The 15,246-nt window shown below is 34.4% G+C and overlaps 2 protein-coding genes across 7 annotated transcripts; one reads left to right on the top strand and one right to left on the bottom strand.

The window, feature by feature from the left end:
• Positions 1–3,355: 3,355 nt before the first annotated feature.
• Positions 3,356–9,387, top strand: LOC110634987 (long chain acyl-CoA synthetase 1). Of its 2 annotated transcripts, none has more exons than XM_021784163.2 (20): positions 3,356–3,491; positions 4,154–4,317; positions 4,429–4,492; positions 4,576–4,665; positions 4,798–4,854; positions 4,986–5,034; positions 5,273–5,349; positions 5,456–5,495; positions 5,581–5,675; positions 5,980–6,147; positions 6,632–6,742; positions 6,988–7,075; positions 7,155–7,221; positions 7,369–7,444; positions 7,748–7,865; positions 8,065–8,310; positions 8,387–8,526; positions 8,637–8,819; positions 8,917–9,036; positions 9,128–9,387. In XM_021784163.2, the coding sequence occupies exons 2-20, from the start codon at positions 4,172–4,174 to the stop codon at positions 9,173–9,175; spliced, it is 1,983 nt and encodes a 660-aa protein (XP_021639855.2). In that variant the 5' UTR covers positions 3,356–3,491; positions 4,154–4,171; the 3' UTR covers positions 9,176–9,387. The 2 variants fall into 2 exon arrangements, with proteins under 2 accessions (XP_021639855.2, XP_021639854.2); XM_021784162.2 differs by having other exon boundaries at positions 3,433–3,491; positions 4,169–4,317.
• An 871-nt stretch (positions 9,388–10,258) lies between these two features.
• LOC110634986 (probable pre-mRNA-splicing factor ATP-dependent RNA helicase DEAH2) lies at positions 10,259–15,098 on the bottom strand. 5 transcript variants are annotated; one of them, XM_021784158.2, is made up of 7 exons: positions 14,589–15,094; positions 13,280–13,482; positions 12,065–13,149; positions 11,528–11,653; positions 11,179–11,417; positions 10,811–10,929; positions 10,259–10,659 (listed from the first exon to the last, which is right to left on the bottom strand). In XM_021784158.2, the coding sequence occupies exons 1-7, from the start codon at positions 14,883–14,885 to the stop codon at positions 10,533–10,535; spliced, it is 2,196 nt and encodes a 731-aa protein (XP_021639850.2). In that variant the 5' UTR covers positions 14,886–15,094; the 3' UTR covers positions 10,259–10,532. The 5 variants fall into 5 exon arrangements, 3 of the variants coding, with proteins under 3 accessions (XP_021639850.2, XP_021639853.2, XP_021639852.2); XR_002491081.2 differs by lacking the exons at positions 10,259–10,659; positions 10,811–10,929 and having other exon boundaries at positions 11,386–11,417; positions 11,528–11,754; positions 14,589–15,098; XR_002491080.2 differs by lacking the exons at positions 10,259–10,659; positions 10,811–10,929 and having other exon boundaries at positions 11,386–11,417; positions 11,528–11,760; positions 14,589–15,098.
• Between the last annotated feature and the right edge of the window lie 148 nt (positions 15,099–15,246).

The following is a 15,246-nucleotide window of genomic DNA, read 5'->3' on the forward strand; positions in this document are numbered from 1 at the left end:
CCAGTAATAGATTTTGATGTAATTTTGGGGATGGATTGGTTGGCAACTCATTTTGCCACTTTAGACTGCAGAAAAAAAGGTGTATTTCCACATACCTGGTGTGGAAGAGTTTAGCTTTGATGGTGACAGGAGCATGGCTCCATATAATTTGGTGTTAGCAATTAATGTTAGAAAAATGTTGAGGCGTGGATGTCAAGGGTATTTGGCATTGGTAAGAAATACATCTATAGAAGGTGTTAACATGGAAAATGTTCCTGTTGTCAGAGAACTCATGGATGTCTTCCCTAAGAAGCTTCCAGGGTTGCCATCAGGAAGGGAAATAGAGTTCTGTATTGATGTTGTGCCAGGTACAAACTCCATATCAATGCTGCCTTACAGGATATATATCAATTGGGGAGCTCAGCTCACCCTTCACATACTCAAATGTCATAAAAATAAATGGGAGCTTAGCTCTCTCATCCAGTCCATCAACAAACATAAAATAATAAGTTTACAGGTCCAAAATAACAATTTATATTACAGACCTAATTCAAATAAATATTTCTAACACATACGAAAATTCTAGGAGTTAATAAAATTATACAAACATTAATAAACAACCTGCAAATGAGAAAAGCAGGTTAACCACAACAAAATCTTCCTGTAGCCTGAAAAATAATGAACAGGAGTGAGCGTTTGACTCAGAGAGTAAAATATCAATTTTAACTATAATCTCTATAACTATTTAAAACTAATGCACCCTGTAGAGTGAAATGCAACATCAGCAATATTTTCACATCATAACAGCAAATAGGTAATTTGGAGCACTCACACATCCAGTAATATCAATCATAATATATTTTTTTCATTACGTCTAAAATTTGTTTATTTTTTAAAAAATAATTTTTGTATAAAAACTAATTTTTAAAAAATATATTTTTATAAAAATATATTTTATTGTTTGGTTAAAATATATAATTAATAATATAAATTTATATCATGTTTATATAAATATTATAAAAAATATTTTTCACTAATTTATTTTTTTAAATCTTTCAAATACCGAAAATTATAAAATTTTCGTGAAGCAAATGAAGTCTAAAACAATCTTTGGTTTACATTAACTACTTCCTCCTAAAAATTGGAAGTGCATGTTTAAATAACGTTTTTTTTTTCCTAACATTAAATATTAATTAATTAGGGTGACTTTGTTGATCAATTTATTGTTTTAAAAAATTAAAATTTAATTTTATTTACTGTTTTTCAATTTAAATAATTATATGAGAAGAAAATAATTTGTTGACACAGCAGGTTCAGGCCGTAGATATGTATTGAAATAGTGTCGATGGATCTGCCACTACTGGCTGACGAAGGTTATTCAAATTAATATTAATAAAAACTCTTTAAATATATTAATTAAAAATTAGTTTTAAATTAAAATAATATATTTTAATTATAAAAATTTAAATAATTAATCGAAATTTTAAAATTATTTTTTTGGATAAAATATTTTAAATAATAATTAAAATAATAAATTTAGATTATAATATCAAACGGACCCTATACTTGCAAATATCAGCAAAATAATCTTCACATGGGTTGAATTTGACAAGTATCTTGAGGGTTGCGTTCAACTGCAATCATTTAATGACTTAGTTAATGGGTCATTATCTACCCAAATAATTTATTTTAATAATTTTTTTCATTTACTTTTAAATAAATAATTAAAAAAATTCAAATTTAAAATTTTTTCGCTCTCTACACTTAAAAGTAAAAAAATACTAAGTAAATTACCCATTGATTGGCATCTAAGAATGTACATAGTGCTTAGTGATTTCGAACTGAATCAAACAGTACCAAATCATATTAAAATTGAAAAAAAAAATATTATTGTAAGAACTGAATTGAATTTATATTTATTAGTTTGATTTGATTATAGTTCTTCTTTAAAAATCAAACCAAAACTAAATTAAAAATCAATTTTATGCAATATTTTTTTATAATTTTTTAGATATATTTTATAATTTTAATAAAATTATATATATTTAATGTATAATTAAGATTATTTTATATATATATATATATAAAGTGCATATAATTTAATATTATTTTTTATTTTTTTAAAATAATTTTAACATTAAATATATTAAATTATTTTATAATTCTTAATTATATCATTAAATCACACATTAGTTATATAATCTACTTTTTAGTTTTTAATTATATATATATCTTTAGCCGAAGAGTATATAATTAAAAATATATATAAAAGATAATATAAAATTCTTATTAGAAATATATTTTTTAATATAAATATTATTATTTTAATAATATTATTATTTTTTTATATTAAAATTTTAATATTATATTTTTTTATTTTATAATAAATATAAGAATTTTATAGTTTTAGGTATAAAAATTAAGATTTAAAATGAAAATTTAAAAAACAAAACCAAAATCAAATCTATATCAAAATTAATTAGAATCGAGCCAAATTTAGTTTAAACACTGATTCATAAAATTTAAAGAATCAAAGATTTAATTCAGATCCCCAGTCGTATTAATGAAACCAAACGCCCAACTATCTAAATCATTGGGATCAACGCCTTACGCCTGCATTAATTTGTGGAGCAGTACTTGTATAGCATAAGTGCTAGCAATAGTATTTCCCCTATAGTTATTCTTCTGAACTTGTAAGCATTTACGTACTTACTCGTATTATTCCTTAATCCATGCATTGAGTTTTTACTTTCTGCATACCAAAAATAAAAATTATTTCCCAATTCACACTTTTTTTAAAACTAAGCCTATTTATATTATCAATTCTGTAACCCTAAAAGGGAAAGGCATTTTCTTTAAGTCCCAAGACTCACTCTCTAACCTAAAAATTTGAGCTTTCTTTCATTTAAGTCTCTACTGCATGGTCAATTTTTTGTAATCATCCTTTAATTTAAAAAAAAATATATAATAAAAAAATAATTTTAGAAAAAAAACAAAATAAGATATCATATTTAATCAATACTTATTTAATAATAAAAAATTAAATTTTTTTTAATATAATTAACTTCGATCGATACTTAAACTCAGGTTCGTAGTAGTAAAAATTAAAGATTTAATTTTTAATAACTGTTTTTCAAATATTTTCTTTAATAAAGCTAACGAACTTTTCTTGTCAGGTGCACTTAGAATTATTTATTTGTACCTCTACAATCCATTTGGCTAATCAACTTTACGACTGCATTCATTCAATGAAACTTCCTTATTTTACATCAAATATATTATAATTTTTTATATTGTATTTAATAATAATAATATAATTTGCATTCGACTGAAAAAAAATGGAGCTGAATTTAAATTAAAAAAAAAAAAAACAACAGTGCATTCACCTGCTCAAACCAACGCATTTAATACTACCTTCTCTCCTATCCGTTTCTCATAAATACAATAATCAGAATATAAATATCAGTTCCCTCACTTCCGCCACCATTGCATAATGCATGATTTCACTCTGTGTAAGCTCTCCCCTTCCCACTTTCTCTAAATAACAACTGAAATGCATGTTTAGACTGTACTAACGAGTTTTAGTGGGTTTATGTTGTGGGTAAAAGTTGGTTGGTTTAAGCTGCTGATTTTGTGGATTGTTTGGTTCCAATTAATGGGCGCCAATCTTTTCTTAAAGATGCTGGTTCAATGGTTTCATGAGTTTTTGGTTGGATACTAACAAGTTTAGTTTAATAGTTAGTAGATTGTTTCGTACCAGATATAATAAATGATTTCGTTTCTTTAGTATCTTTTTCTGGTATCTTGCGGGCTCTAATTTGCATGGTTTTAGTTTTCCTTTTTAGCAGCTGCCTTGTTGTGCTTTTCATTTTCAGATTTCTGCTCCCAGTTCAATCTTTTTTTTTTTCATTTAGTTAGTTCTGTTAGTACTTGATTTCATAAGTACGTTTCTAATTAACTTTTCAATTATGGAAACTAAAGTAATTGATGACTCTTGTACAGAGTTGGCTTGTATTGACCGCTAACTTGAATCATTAAATACATCATCGACTATCTATGGTCTTTTCTTCCGTTGTATTAGAAAAAAAAGACACTTTCTATGGTCGTCTTATCCAATGGACTTGTGTGTGTGTATATATATGGGTGGGTCTGGGTAACCATGTGCTAATTGCAGGTTTCTCAACTATAGAAAATGAAGATTTTCTCAGCTCAAGTCGAGGAAGGAAAGGAAGGAAAAGATGGGACTCTGTCGGTTGGTCCTGTTTATCGTAATCTACTATCCCAAAATGAATTTCGTCCACCTGATTCTGATATCAATTCAGCATGGGATCTTTTCAGGTAACCGAGTTTGCGTTCTTTTTCTTCAAATTCATTATGAAATTGATACAAGGAAGGCAGCATAGTTATAGTTCATCTTTGACAGTATTGAAAATGTCTTGATGTTTTCAGCGAATCTGTAAAGAAATATCCTGGAAATAAAATGCTTGGTTGGCGTAAATTTGTAGATGGGAAGGTAAATATCTAGCTGAAACTAATTATTAACATGGATTTAGCAGCTTGGGCAGTTTCTGCTAGCTAACTTTCAATTTTTAATAGCTGGGGCCTTATGTATGGAAAACTTACAAGGAAGTGTATGAAGAAGTTCTGCCAATTGGTTCTGCATTGCGAGCATCTGGTGCTGAACCTGTAAGTGTATATATGTGTATAAACTAGGTTCTGTTCTTGTAAATAATTGACTTTGGATATGAAGACTTGGCAATGGGTTTGCTTTTCCTGATTTCATTCTTCTTTGTTGTGTTCTTGGTTTTTCCATTATAGGGCTGCCGAGTTGGAATTTATGGATCAAACTGTCCTCAATGGATTGTGGCTATGGAGGTCTGTTTAGAAACATTCTTTTGCTCATGTATTGTAGTGGAGTTTTTCTTTTTCTTATCTGATTCATTAATTGTTTTCTAATGAAACAGAAACAAACAAGCTTTTTTTTTTTTTTTAATGCTTTTGTATAGGCTTGCAATGCCCACAGCTTGGTTTGCGTGCCTCTCTATGATACACTTGGTAGGCATTCTTTTTTGAATATTAACAATTCTAAAATTTAAAATCTTCATTGTTCCTTGGTAGCAAAAAGATTAAATTTTCCTAGGAGATGTACTGAGAAGTGAGAACCTCCTTCCACCTTCTCCTACTAATTAGATTCTCAAATTCAGCAGCTGATATTGGTTATTTTGGAGATTCACCTTTGGACCAGCTCATTCAATTGCAGAAAGTTAAATTGAATGAGTTGTCTTGAATGCAGGTGCTGGTGCTGTTAATTTTATTATAGATCATGCAGAGGTTGATTTTGTTTTTATCCAAGAGAAAAAAGTGAAACAAGTAAGTTCAAGAGAAATTTAGCTGCTCCCAAGCCTTTTCCATAGAATCTTGCATATGAAAGTAGATATATAATATTTCTAATTGAACATATATCTCACCTTTGCAGTTGTTGCATCCAGATAGCAGATCTGCTTCCCGGCTCAAAGGTGATAATGAGCAGACAAATATTGATTCACTGTTGTTGGAAGTCCTGCAAACCATCTTGCTAATTAAGTTTCACTGTGGCTGCAGCAATTGTTTGCTTCACTTCATTTACAGAGGAAGAGAAGGACAAAGCAGCTCAAATACAGATAAAACCATACTCCTGGGAAGAGTTTCTGCACTTGGTTAGTTCCTATACATGGCCTCAATGAAATTTCTCCTCTTAACCTATTGAACAGTAATCCTCCTCAGCTAGATTGATGTATACAGGTTTTTCTTTCTCTATGGTGATGAGTACAAAGTATCATATTGTTTAAGATGCTAGTGAATTTATGCTAATAGAAGTCATGATTTAGAGATAGTATCATGCATCCTGTTCAAACTAAAACTGCAAAAACTCTATTAATTCCCACATTATAGCATATAATTAGTACTTTGTCTGTCTTCCAATCTTAATTATGGCTAATCTGAAGGAGTAATATCCATCAGGGAAAAGAGAATCCATCAGAAATAGTGCCACCTCAGCCTTTCAACATTTGCACAGTAATGTATACAAGTGGCACCAGTGGAGATCCCAAAGGTGTTGTGTTAACACATGAAACAATAGCCATTTTTGTTAGAGGCGTTGATCTATTTATGGAACAATTTGAAGACAAGGTAGGGAAAGAAAATATTAGGATCTCTTGTTGCCTTTTCTTGCATAACATGATTTATCATTTCTTTACAGCGTAGCTGCAAATCATGTGATTTGGGTTTTGAAATCTCTCGTGTGGCCTATAATGAAGTTAATTTATGAGCACCAGCATTTCATCATTTAGAAGCTCATCTTTTGAGCCAAAAACAAGTCTGGCTATCCTAATTTTAAGCTCTCTGGCAGGGAATATAATGAAATCAATTTCATGAGGACTGATATTCATCAATTGCTTTTCTAATGAGCCAAAAACAAGTGATTTTGTGTAGTTATGACAATCTTGATTTATCAAAATTTTTGTCTTCGTCATCTGCATAACAAGTACATATTGATGACATGTATTCCTTACAAGAAAATGATATTTTCAAATTTCCATTTCCATTTCAGTTTCTCCTTGTTATGATCCTCTTCTGTCTCTCGTTATGTTGACACTTCTGTGGCTTAATACAGATGACAGCTGATGATGTGTATCTATCTTTCCTTCCCCTTGCGCATATACTTGACCGCGTGGTTGAGGAATACTTTTTCCGGAAAGGTGCTTCTGTTGGCTACTATCATGGGGTAGGTTGCTGGTAGACTACGTTGTTTGAACTTTGAACAATTTCATAGTAAAGGAAAGGGAAAAAGCATATTTTCTGACATGCAAAAAAAAAAAAGAAAAAAAAAATCCTAGTGAATATGAGAATAAATTAAGAAGATAATTACATTTCCAGCAATAGTAGAGCTCTAAGGTTCTTGCTTTTTCCGTACTTTGTAGCTTTCATTATTCATAATTTACTGCTTAAATTGTGTTTGCAAATTTGAAGGATTTCAATGCAGTGAGAGATGACTTGATGGAGTTGAAGCCAACATTTTTAGCTGGTGTACCTCGGGTCCTTGAAAAAATACACGAAGGCATGGCCACCTATCATTATGTACACTTAAATTGATCTTGAATGACCTCTTATGAAGACTGGACTCATCTCTGTATCAGGTATAAAAAAGGCATTAGGAGAACTGAATCCTGTAAGGAGGCGAATTTTTGACGCTCTGTATAAATAGTAAGTTGGTCTTCTGTTGATTCTATCATTTTTCTTAAACAATGTGATGTGTTTTGCTCTCTATTGCTAATAAACAGAAATGCAAATCTGTAGATGCTGAAGTGATTCATAATTGAGACTGATGTGCGCCTATGTTGTTTTGCACAGCAAACTTGCTTGGCTGAATAGAGGTTATAAACAGAAATATGCTTCACCTTTGGCTGATTTGTTAGCCTTCAGGAAGGTTGTAATCTTATGTCATTTATTTTCACTTGTATTTCTTGTTTGCCTTTTTCAATTAATAAAAGGGGGAACTAGGCTATGCCTTGCCTTGTGGTCGCACTTGGCAAAAAAAGATTCCAACATTGTACGTAGAATCCTTTATCCACTACAAACACAGTCTTTGGCTATGGAAATCTTACAACTGCTTCAATGATATGGGGTATCAATCCCAGCATTATTGCCTTGCCTTGCCCTGTACTTGCTTTCTGATTTTCTTTTAACGTTGATTTCTCATTTTACCTTTTTTGTCTAATCTTTTTATTAGGTCAAGGCTAGGTTAGGTGGTCGTCTTCGATTAATTGTATCTGGAGGTGCACCCTTGAGTGCTGAAGTGGAAGAATTCTTACGGGTTACTACTTGTGCTTTCGTGCTTCAAGGCTATGGTAAAGAACTTCGTTCACAACAATATGAATAAACATGTGCAGACAATTTAGATTATGTTAGAAATGAGAAGAAATGATGCTCTTAGCTAATTTTAGTTTTCATGAAAACAGAAGACTAGCATATTCCACTATCATTGTTTAACATATTCTCATGCAGCTTTTATATTTGTCTGACTCATAGACACTGTTATACATTCAGGGTTGACAGAGACCTGTGGACCAATCACCATTGCCTTTCCAGATGAAATGTGCATGCTGGGTACTGTTGGGCCTATTGGTTTATACAATGAGTTGCGCCTCGAGGAGGTTCCAGAGCTGGGCTACAATCCACTTGGGAACCCATCATGTGGTGAGATATGTGTGAGAGGAAAGACTTTGTTTAGTGGGTACTACAAGAATCCTGAACTGACAAGAGAATCCATAAAAGATGGGTGGTTTCACACAGGTTAAGTACCTTTCCTGTCAAACAGATCAAATTTATTGATTTCCTATCTTAATGTTTCACTTTTTTGCATCTTCAGGGGACATAGGGGAGATTCTTCCAAATGGTGTTCTAAAAATTATAGATAGGAGGAAAAATCTTATAAAACTTTCCCAAGGAGAATATATTGCAATTGAGTACTTGGAAAATGTTTATGGGATCACTCCAATTGTTGAAGATGTAAACACCTTACCAGTTTCCACTTCTTAGTGATTGCAAACGTAAATGTTTTATCAAGAATTCTGTATTATCCTGTTATTGAAGTTCTGTTGAATCTTTGTGTGCCTAAGATATGGGTCTACGGAGACAGCTTCAAGTCGATGCTAATTGCAGTAGTAGTACCCCATGAAGAAAACACTAAACAGTGGGCATACTTAAATGGTCACGCGGGTTCATTCCCTGAACTTTGTTCTCTTGATCAGCTACAACAATATGTCCTTGCAGAACTAAAATCTACAGCTGAGAGGAACAAGGTAGTCCCTTCAGAATATTCAACTGGTATTAATGCATATAGTTTCTAAATGCTAACCCTGTAAGCACTTTTCTTTTAATCTTGTGTGTGAAAACCAGCTGAGAGGTTTTGAATATATCAAAGGAGTGATTCTGGATTCTTGCCCCTTCAACATGGAAAGAGATTTTGTGACTGCAACATTGAAAAAGAAAAGAAATAAATTGCTCAACTATTATCAGGTAAATAGAACCACTGGCAGATGTCATCTTACTTCAGTTTCTGCTTAGCAATTGTTGGCAAAGAACTCATTAGAAATGTGGTGATATGCAGGTGGAAATCGATGAACTTTACAGAAAATTGGCTGTAAGACCAGCATGATCATTAATCAGTCATCTGCAGTCTTCGTTGTTGAGTATTGTTACTATCCCTGATTGATGAGTGAGCGCGAGTTTTTCTGTAGCTGTCGGCAGCATAAGAGAAACAATGTACACAGCCAAATAAGGTTTACAATTTATAAGCATATATGATCTTGATGGTTTCAAGTTTCAATATATTTAATAAGAAACAGCAAGATCCTTGTAGCTCTCTTATTTGCTGCAATCTTTATTCTTTAGGTTGGTTAATTATGGTGGGCCCCTTAAATTTGAACCAAAAGTCAATGTTGCCATTAATTTTTTTTTTTTAAAGACCTCTTGAGCTACCCAATTTCAGCAATTAAATCAAATTTTAAGTGTTAAATAACAGTGAATAAAAATGGGTAAAGTAGATCTTCAGGTAATAAAATACATTATTCATAAAAAAAAATTTATATTTTAAATAATTGAAAAAATGAGAGATATTTGTTTATTAATGAAATTGATACTTGATTTTTTATAAAACAGATAAAAGAAAAAACAAATGCTTTGCTTACTGACAGTTGTACGAATTACACCGCCGGTAACTTCTTTGATTAAATGGTTTGTTTATGAGCGTAATAGCTGTTCATTGACCACATTCCGACGCATACTTCGCAAGGGCACCCAGACGGCTCAGTAGCATTAAGCCGAGGAGCTCAACATGGGAACGTTTGAGAAAGGCCGTCCTCTAAAATATTCCCGCCACATCTACACCCTCTCAACGGCCAATCTCAAAAACCTCACCGGCTATCAAAAGGATATAATTGTGCAAGCTCTGCATTATCTTCTCCTCTCTCTCTCACATTTGAGTCATTTCCTGTATTTTCCATTGTGCCATAAGTGCCTAAAACAAAGCGTTTTTGAAGGAAGAACCTATTTACTTGAGAATTCAATTTCCAAGACTGGTTAATACTTAATATAGCATTCTGTCCATAACGATGAATCTCATATCTGACAATGTAACAACAATCTACACACCATTACCACATGGCTAGGGGATTTTAACAAGGACTGCATGGTAGCCAATCAGGCATTTACTATCTAAGTGGAAGAAAAAGACAAAAGAGGAAAGAAGAGAAAGATCGCCCACATTCAAACCTGTTCTTTTTTCAAATGTTCAACTGAGCTTTGAATAGCAATGAAATAAATGTTGAATGCTGAAGGTACAATAGAAAATGATGACAGCTAAACCTACTATTCTAACAAGTACAGGGAGCTTGGCCAGCTGAACGGAAACCACTGAGGGGACCCTTTGTCATCTAAGTTTTCACAAGCACCTTCTCACTTCGCCCCTGAGGAAGAAATATTGGATAATTCGAAAGATTCATATAGTGCATATCTCACTTTCTGTTCTTGCTCTCTTCCTTCTCTCTCTCCCGCTTTCTATAAAGCTTCTCCAGAACTCGCTTGGCCTCACAATTTGGAAAGTTGTCTAGATCATAGTAGTGTGGTGCTATGTCTACTAGCCTGTACATGAAAGACATTTAATCACAGACTCTACCCAGCAATCTGAGTGCAAATGCGAAAAAATTCAAAGAGCATTATCACACACATCCTTCCCACCCAAAAAAGAAACAAAAAAATAAAAAGAAGCAGCCAACAGGAAACAGAGACTAACCATTCACCGCGAATATCTGCCACCGTCCGAATAAAATTCCGGCTTGTTAGGACATACTCATTATAAATAACCCACTCTGGCTTGTGGTCCAGACAATTTGAAGGATGCAAATGCACCACCTGCAGAATAAATTATCAAGAGGTGATGTCACTTTATGCTCCTCCCTCATATAACCAAACTATTACAGTGCATCACTGGAAAAAATGTAATACCAAAAGAGTAAATAAATTTCATATTTCTCCCAAATCCTCTATGAAAATTGTAGAAAGTAACAAAAAGGATCAAATCTAAACAACTAAACCTCCAGGCTCCATCCCAGTCTAGCTTGTTAGCAACAAAAAAGGATGAATTGAAACAAATTAACATACTTGATTGTCTTTCACTGTAAGGTAGTGCCCAGTGCGTTCCAGGTGAGCAACCTGCATAAAATATCCAGCTAGCATTGCCTTTCTTATGTTGACATAGTAGTCACGGCTGTTGAAGTCGGTGCTGCATAACTTAAGGTTAAACCTCATCGTGATGCGTACAAGCTGTTGTCTTACATTATCAGCAGCCTTGAGAGCTCGATGGTTGATAAAATTTTCATAGCACCAAGATGAATCCTCATCTGCAGCCCATTTAGAAAAAATATACATACAAGAACATAAATGGCATGCAAGTTGGAGAATACAGATCCCAAAAGAGAAACAAAGTTAGAGAGAGGGGGGAAAAACTTACTGTTCTGCTTGTATGCATGGTACACATTCAACAGCGTCAGGTGATCCCCATCTATGTGACCAAACCTAGCTTTTGCTTCATCAGCAGCCTTTTGAGCCTCCCTAGGGCGGACAAAGCAATTGGGTACTAAAGAAAGAATTTGGTTATCACAGAAGAGGCCCATTGTAGGTCAGCAGATGCATACAGGCGAGATGACACCATTTGCTTCATGAGATAATACTGAGAAACTGCAACTATCTGCATCAGCACTTACTTAGAATCTGATGGTGCATGCCAACCGGGGACATGGAACCCATACAAGACACTGGCTGATGACAACCTAATCGGACACACCAATTCTTCAACTGCATGCATGCATATGCTTGCATACACATGTAAGCAGTCAAAAAACCAACAAATGCACAGAAAAAAAGCACTGTGCACATACACCATATATGAAAGGATGCATTGAATGATAATGCAACCCCATGGCATCAACTTATTATTTAGACCAGACTCGAGACAAATATAAAGAAAAAAGATAGCAACTGGCAGTACCTGAAAGCATTGCAGAAATTGACAAAATCTCATTTGAGCAGTTGAATTCGGGACTAACCACCAGCATCTTTGCCATCTGAGGATCCAAAGGAAACTCGCTCATGATTTCCCCAAGCTTTGTCAAGTTTCCATCATCATCCAATGCTCCCAGGTAATTTAGCATCTCTAATGCCCGCATCAATGTCTCAGGAGCAGGCGGGTCCATAAAATCAAAATGAACCAGATCATCAATTCCAAGTTTCTTCAGTGTTAGAACTGCATTTGCAAGGTTTGATCGCAATATTTCAGGATACGTCTGAGGCTGAAGATCTTGATTAAAACTTTTCTCTGTGTAAAGTCTGAAACATTTGCCAGGCTGAGTTCTTCCAGCACGGCCAGACCTCTGATGAGCACTTGCCTTTGATATTGGGGAAACCAACAAGGATTCAACACGCACTCGTGGGTTATAAACCTTTTGCTTAGCAAAGCCTGGGTCAATAACATAAACAATGCCGTCTATGGTCAAAGAAGTTTCTGCTATGTTTGTTGAAACCACAATCTTCCTTCCAGCAGGGCCACCTTCTGTCAATGGGGGTGGTGCAGATTCAAAAATTTTCTGCTGCATGGCAGGTGGAAGAGTTGAATACAAAGGCACTGCTTTCACTGGCCCCACCTGGTCCCCCAAATTTCCGATCTCTTTTGTTATTTTCCGGCATGCATCTTCTATCTCCTCCTCACCTGTGAGGAAAACAAGTATGTCCCCAGTAGGTTCATACATATGTATCTGAACAACTGTACGAATTGCTGCCTCAAGGTAATCCCTTTCAGGTTCCTGGGTATAGAAAATCTCCACTGGATGAAGTCTACCAGGAACTCTCATCAGAGGTGCATCATTAAAATAACCCTGAAACTTCTCCGCCTCTAGTGTTGCACTCATCACAACTAGCTTCAAATCATGTCTATTTCTTAGAACTTCTTTAAGAAGTCCAAATAACACATCTGTTGCCAAAGTTCTTTCATGAGCTTCATCAAGAATTATGACATTGTATCGTTCCAAAAGAGGATCAGTCATTGCCTCTCTTAAAAGCATACCATCAGTTAAATACCTGCCATACAACAAGTAGAAAGACATGTGAACATGCCACTTAACCCAAGTACATTCACTTCAAAACTTTTGCAAGTAATACAAAATGATTATAGATGCACAAGTAGAAACACATCCAAAGACTAACTCACTTCAAAACTGTTCTTGCACTGCTACAGTCCTCAAAACGGATGCTATAACCGACCTCTTCACCAATATTCACATCCATCTCCTCCGCCACGCGTCGAGAAACAGACATTGCAGCCACTCTACGAGGCTGAGTGCATCCAATCATCATCTTCCTACGTTTATCAGGTGTTTCTATGTCAACAGCTTCCAAAACAAACTGAGGAATCTGGAACATGAAGAAAGATACATAATATTATTTATGTTCAATCATTACAATAATACTGAACTCGCTTTAAGTTCCCAAAAATTATAAATTGTTCACACACTACTGGAATCAATAGGCATGTTCAAATTCACAAAAATAAGAAAAAGGAACACGCAACATTTCCACAAAAATTTGTATAATAGTGAACATTATGACAATAAAAACAGAAATAATGGCTGGCGAGAAAATAGCTATCTTGAAATTCAGCATTAGGAAGAATGGAAAGCAAGAGAAAACAAATTGAGTTTGAAACTTTTTGAACTGCATCACATTGCAAAATCTTACTATGTTTTAACCAACCCATTATGTTAGTGAACATCAAGCAACCAAAAGAATATATATATATATATATATATATATATATGTGCCTAAATTTTTAGTTTACCTCCTTAGTGAAGATTATCAGCACGCATTAAAGACTCTAAACGCAACCTTTTTTACTTTATCCTCTATCTCCAGGCCCTTATAAGTTGCCCATATACAGAGAAGAGACATAGAAGGGCTGAAACAGGAATAAGGACAAGAAGAGGAAATTAAAGCACATACATGAATGGATAAAGGTGTACACTGCACATAATATAATTCCTCAACACAAGGGAGTTGGGGATTTATGAGCCCGCCAACCTCCTTTATTATGAAAGGGGGGAGAGAGAGAGAGAGAAGACGAGGGGAGAGCCTGGCCTTAATAGTTGTTGCTTATTATAAAGATTTACATATTCTTCTTCCTTCAGTTCACTTAAGGTTCTTTAACTATAATGAGAAAGAGAGAGGAAGAAGAAGAGGAAGAAGGAAGGAGGCATAAGAATTCATTATACAATTCCAAAACTTTTCTCCCCTTCACCATCAATTAACAAATGTACAAGCTCAATACTCCACCGGTAACAATAGACATAAAACACCCGAAAAAAGAAAAAAGAGAGACAATGCAGATACCGCAACTAACTAAAAAAGGGGGGGAAAAAAGGCTTCACAAAAAAGCAATTGATATAAAACACCCAAAAAAAAAAAAACAAAACAAAATGCAGGACCGATTAGCTAAATAATGGGGAAAAAAGGTATTAACTAACCTGAGTAGTTTTTCCACTACCAGTCTCACCGACAAGAACAAGGACCTGATTTTTCTTCAAAGCCGTCAAGAAATCCTCCATTTGGTGCCAAACGGGCAGATTCCTCCTCTTCTCCAATATTTCATAGTATCGCTGTGAATAAGGCTTCCCAGTCCACCGATTTATCAAATTGTTGTTGTTTCCGTTGTTGTTCATCGGCGTTCCACCAGCGCCGTTCATTTTCGATATCTTCCCGGAGATCGAAGTCTCGTCCACCACGTCAAACAAGCTCACTTTTCTCTTCCTCTCCGTACCCATCCAAATCCAGTAAACCCTATCTGCAGAGAACCGTAGAGGAGCGGATTGGGTATTGGGTGGACCTGGATTCGAATCGAGAGAAAGAGAAACAGAGATTCGATATTTTGTAGTTGAGACCGCTTACCGTAAACCGTAAAAGCAGAAAGAGAAGGCAAAAGAAGAAGGCGACGGCGCCAGCCTCGTGTTCTTATATACTAGTGGTCGTGTCGTATAAGAACTTTCCAGACTTGCTGAATGGTAACTGTTTTTATAAATTTTTATTCTCCATCACCTTACGTTTTCAAGATGTTTCAATCTGGGGCCTGGCCCAACAATATAACATGGGCTAGCTCAGGCCTCAATTTTGGGCATCCTTGGGCCT

Source organism: Hevea brasiliensis, chromosome 9, assembly GCF_030052815.1.
Source record: "Hevea brasiliensis isolate MT/VB/25A 57/8 chromosome 9, ASM3005281v1, whole genome shotgun sequence".
Classification (NCBI taxonomy): domain Eukaryota; kingdom Viridiplantae; phylum Streptophyta; class Magnoliopsida; order Malpighiales; family Euphorbiaceae; genus Hevea; species Hevea brasiliensis.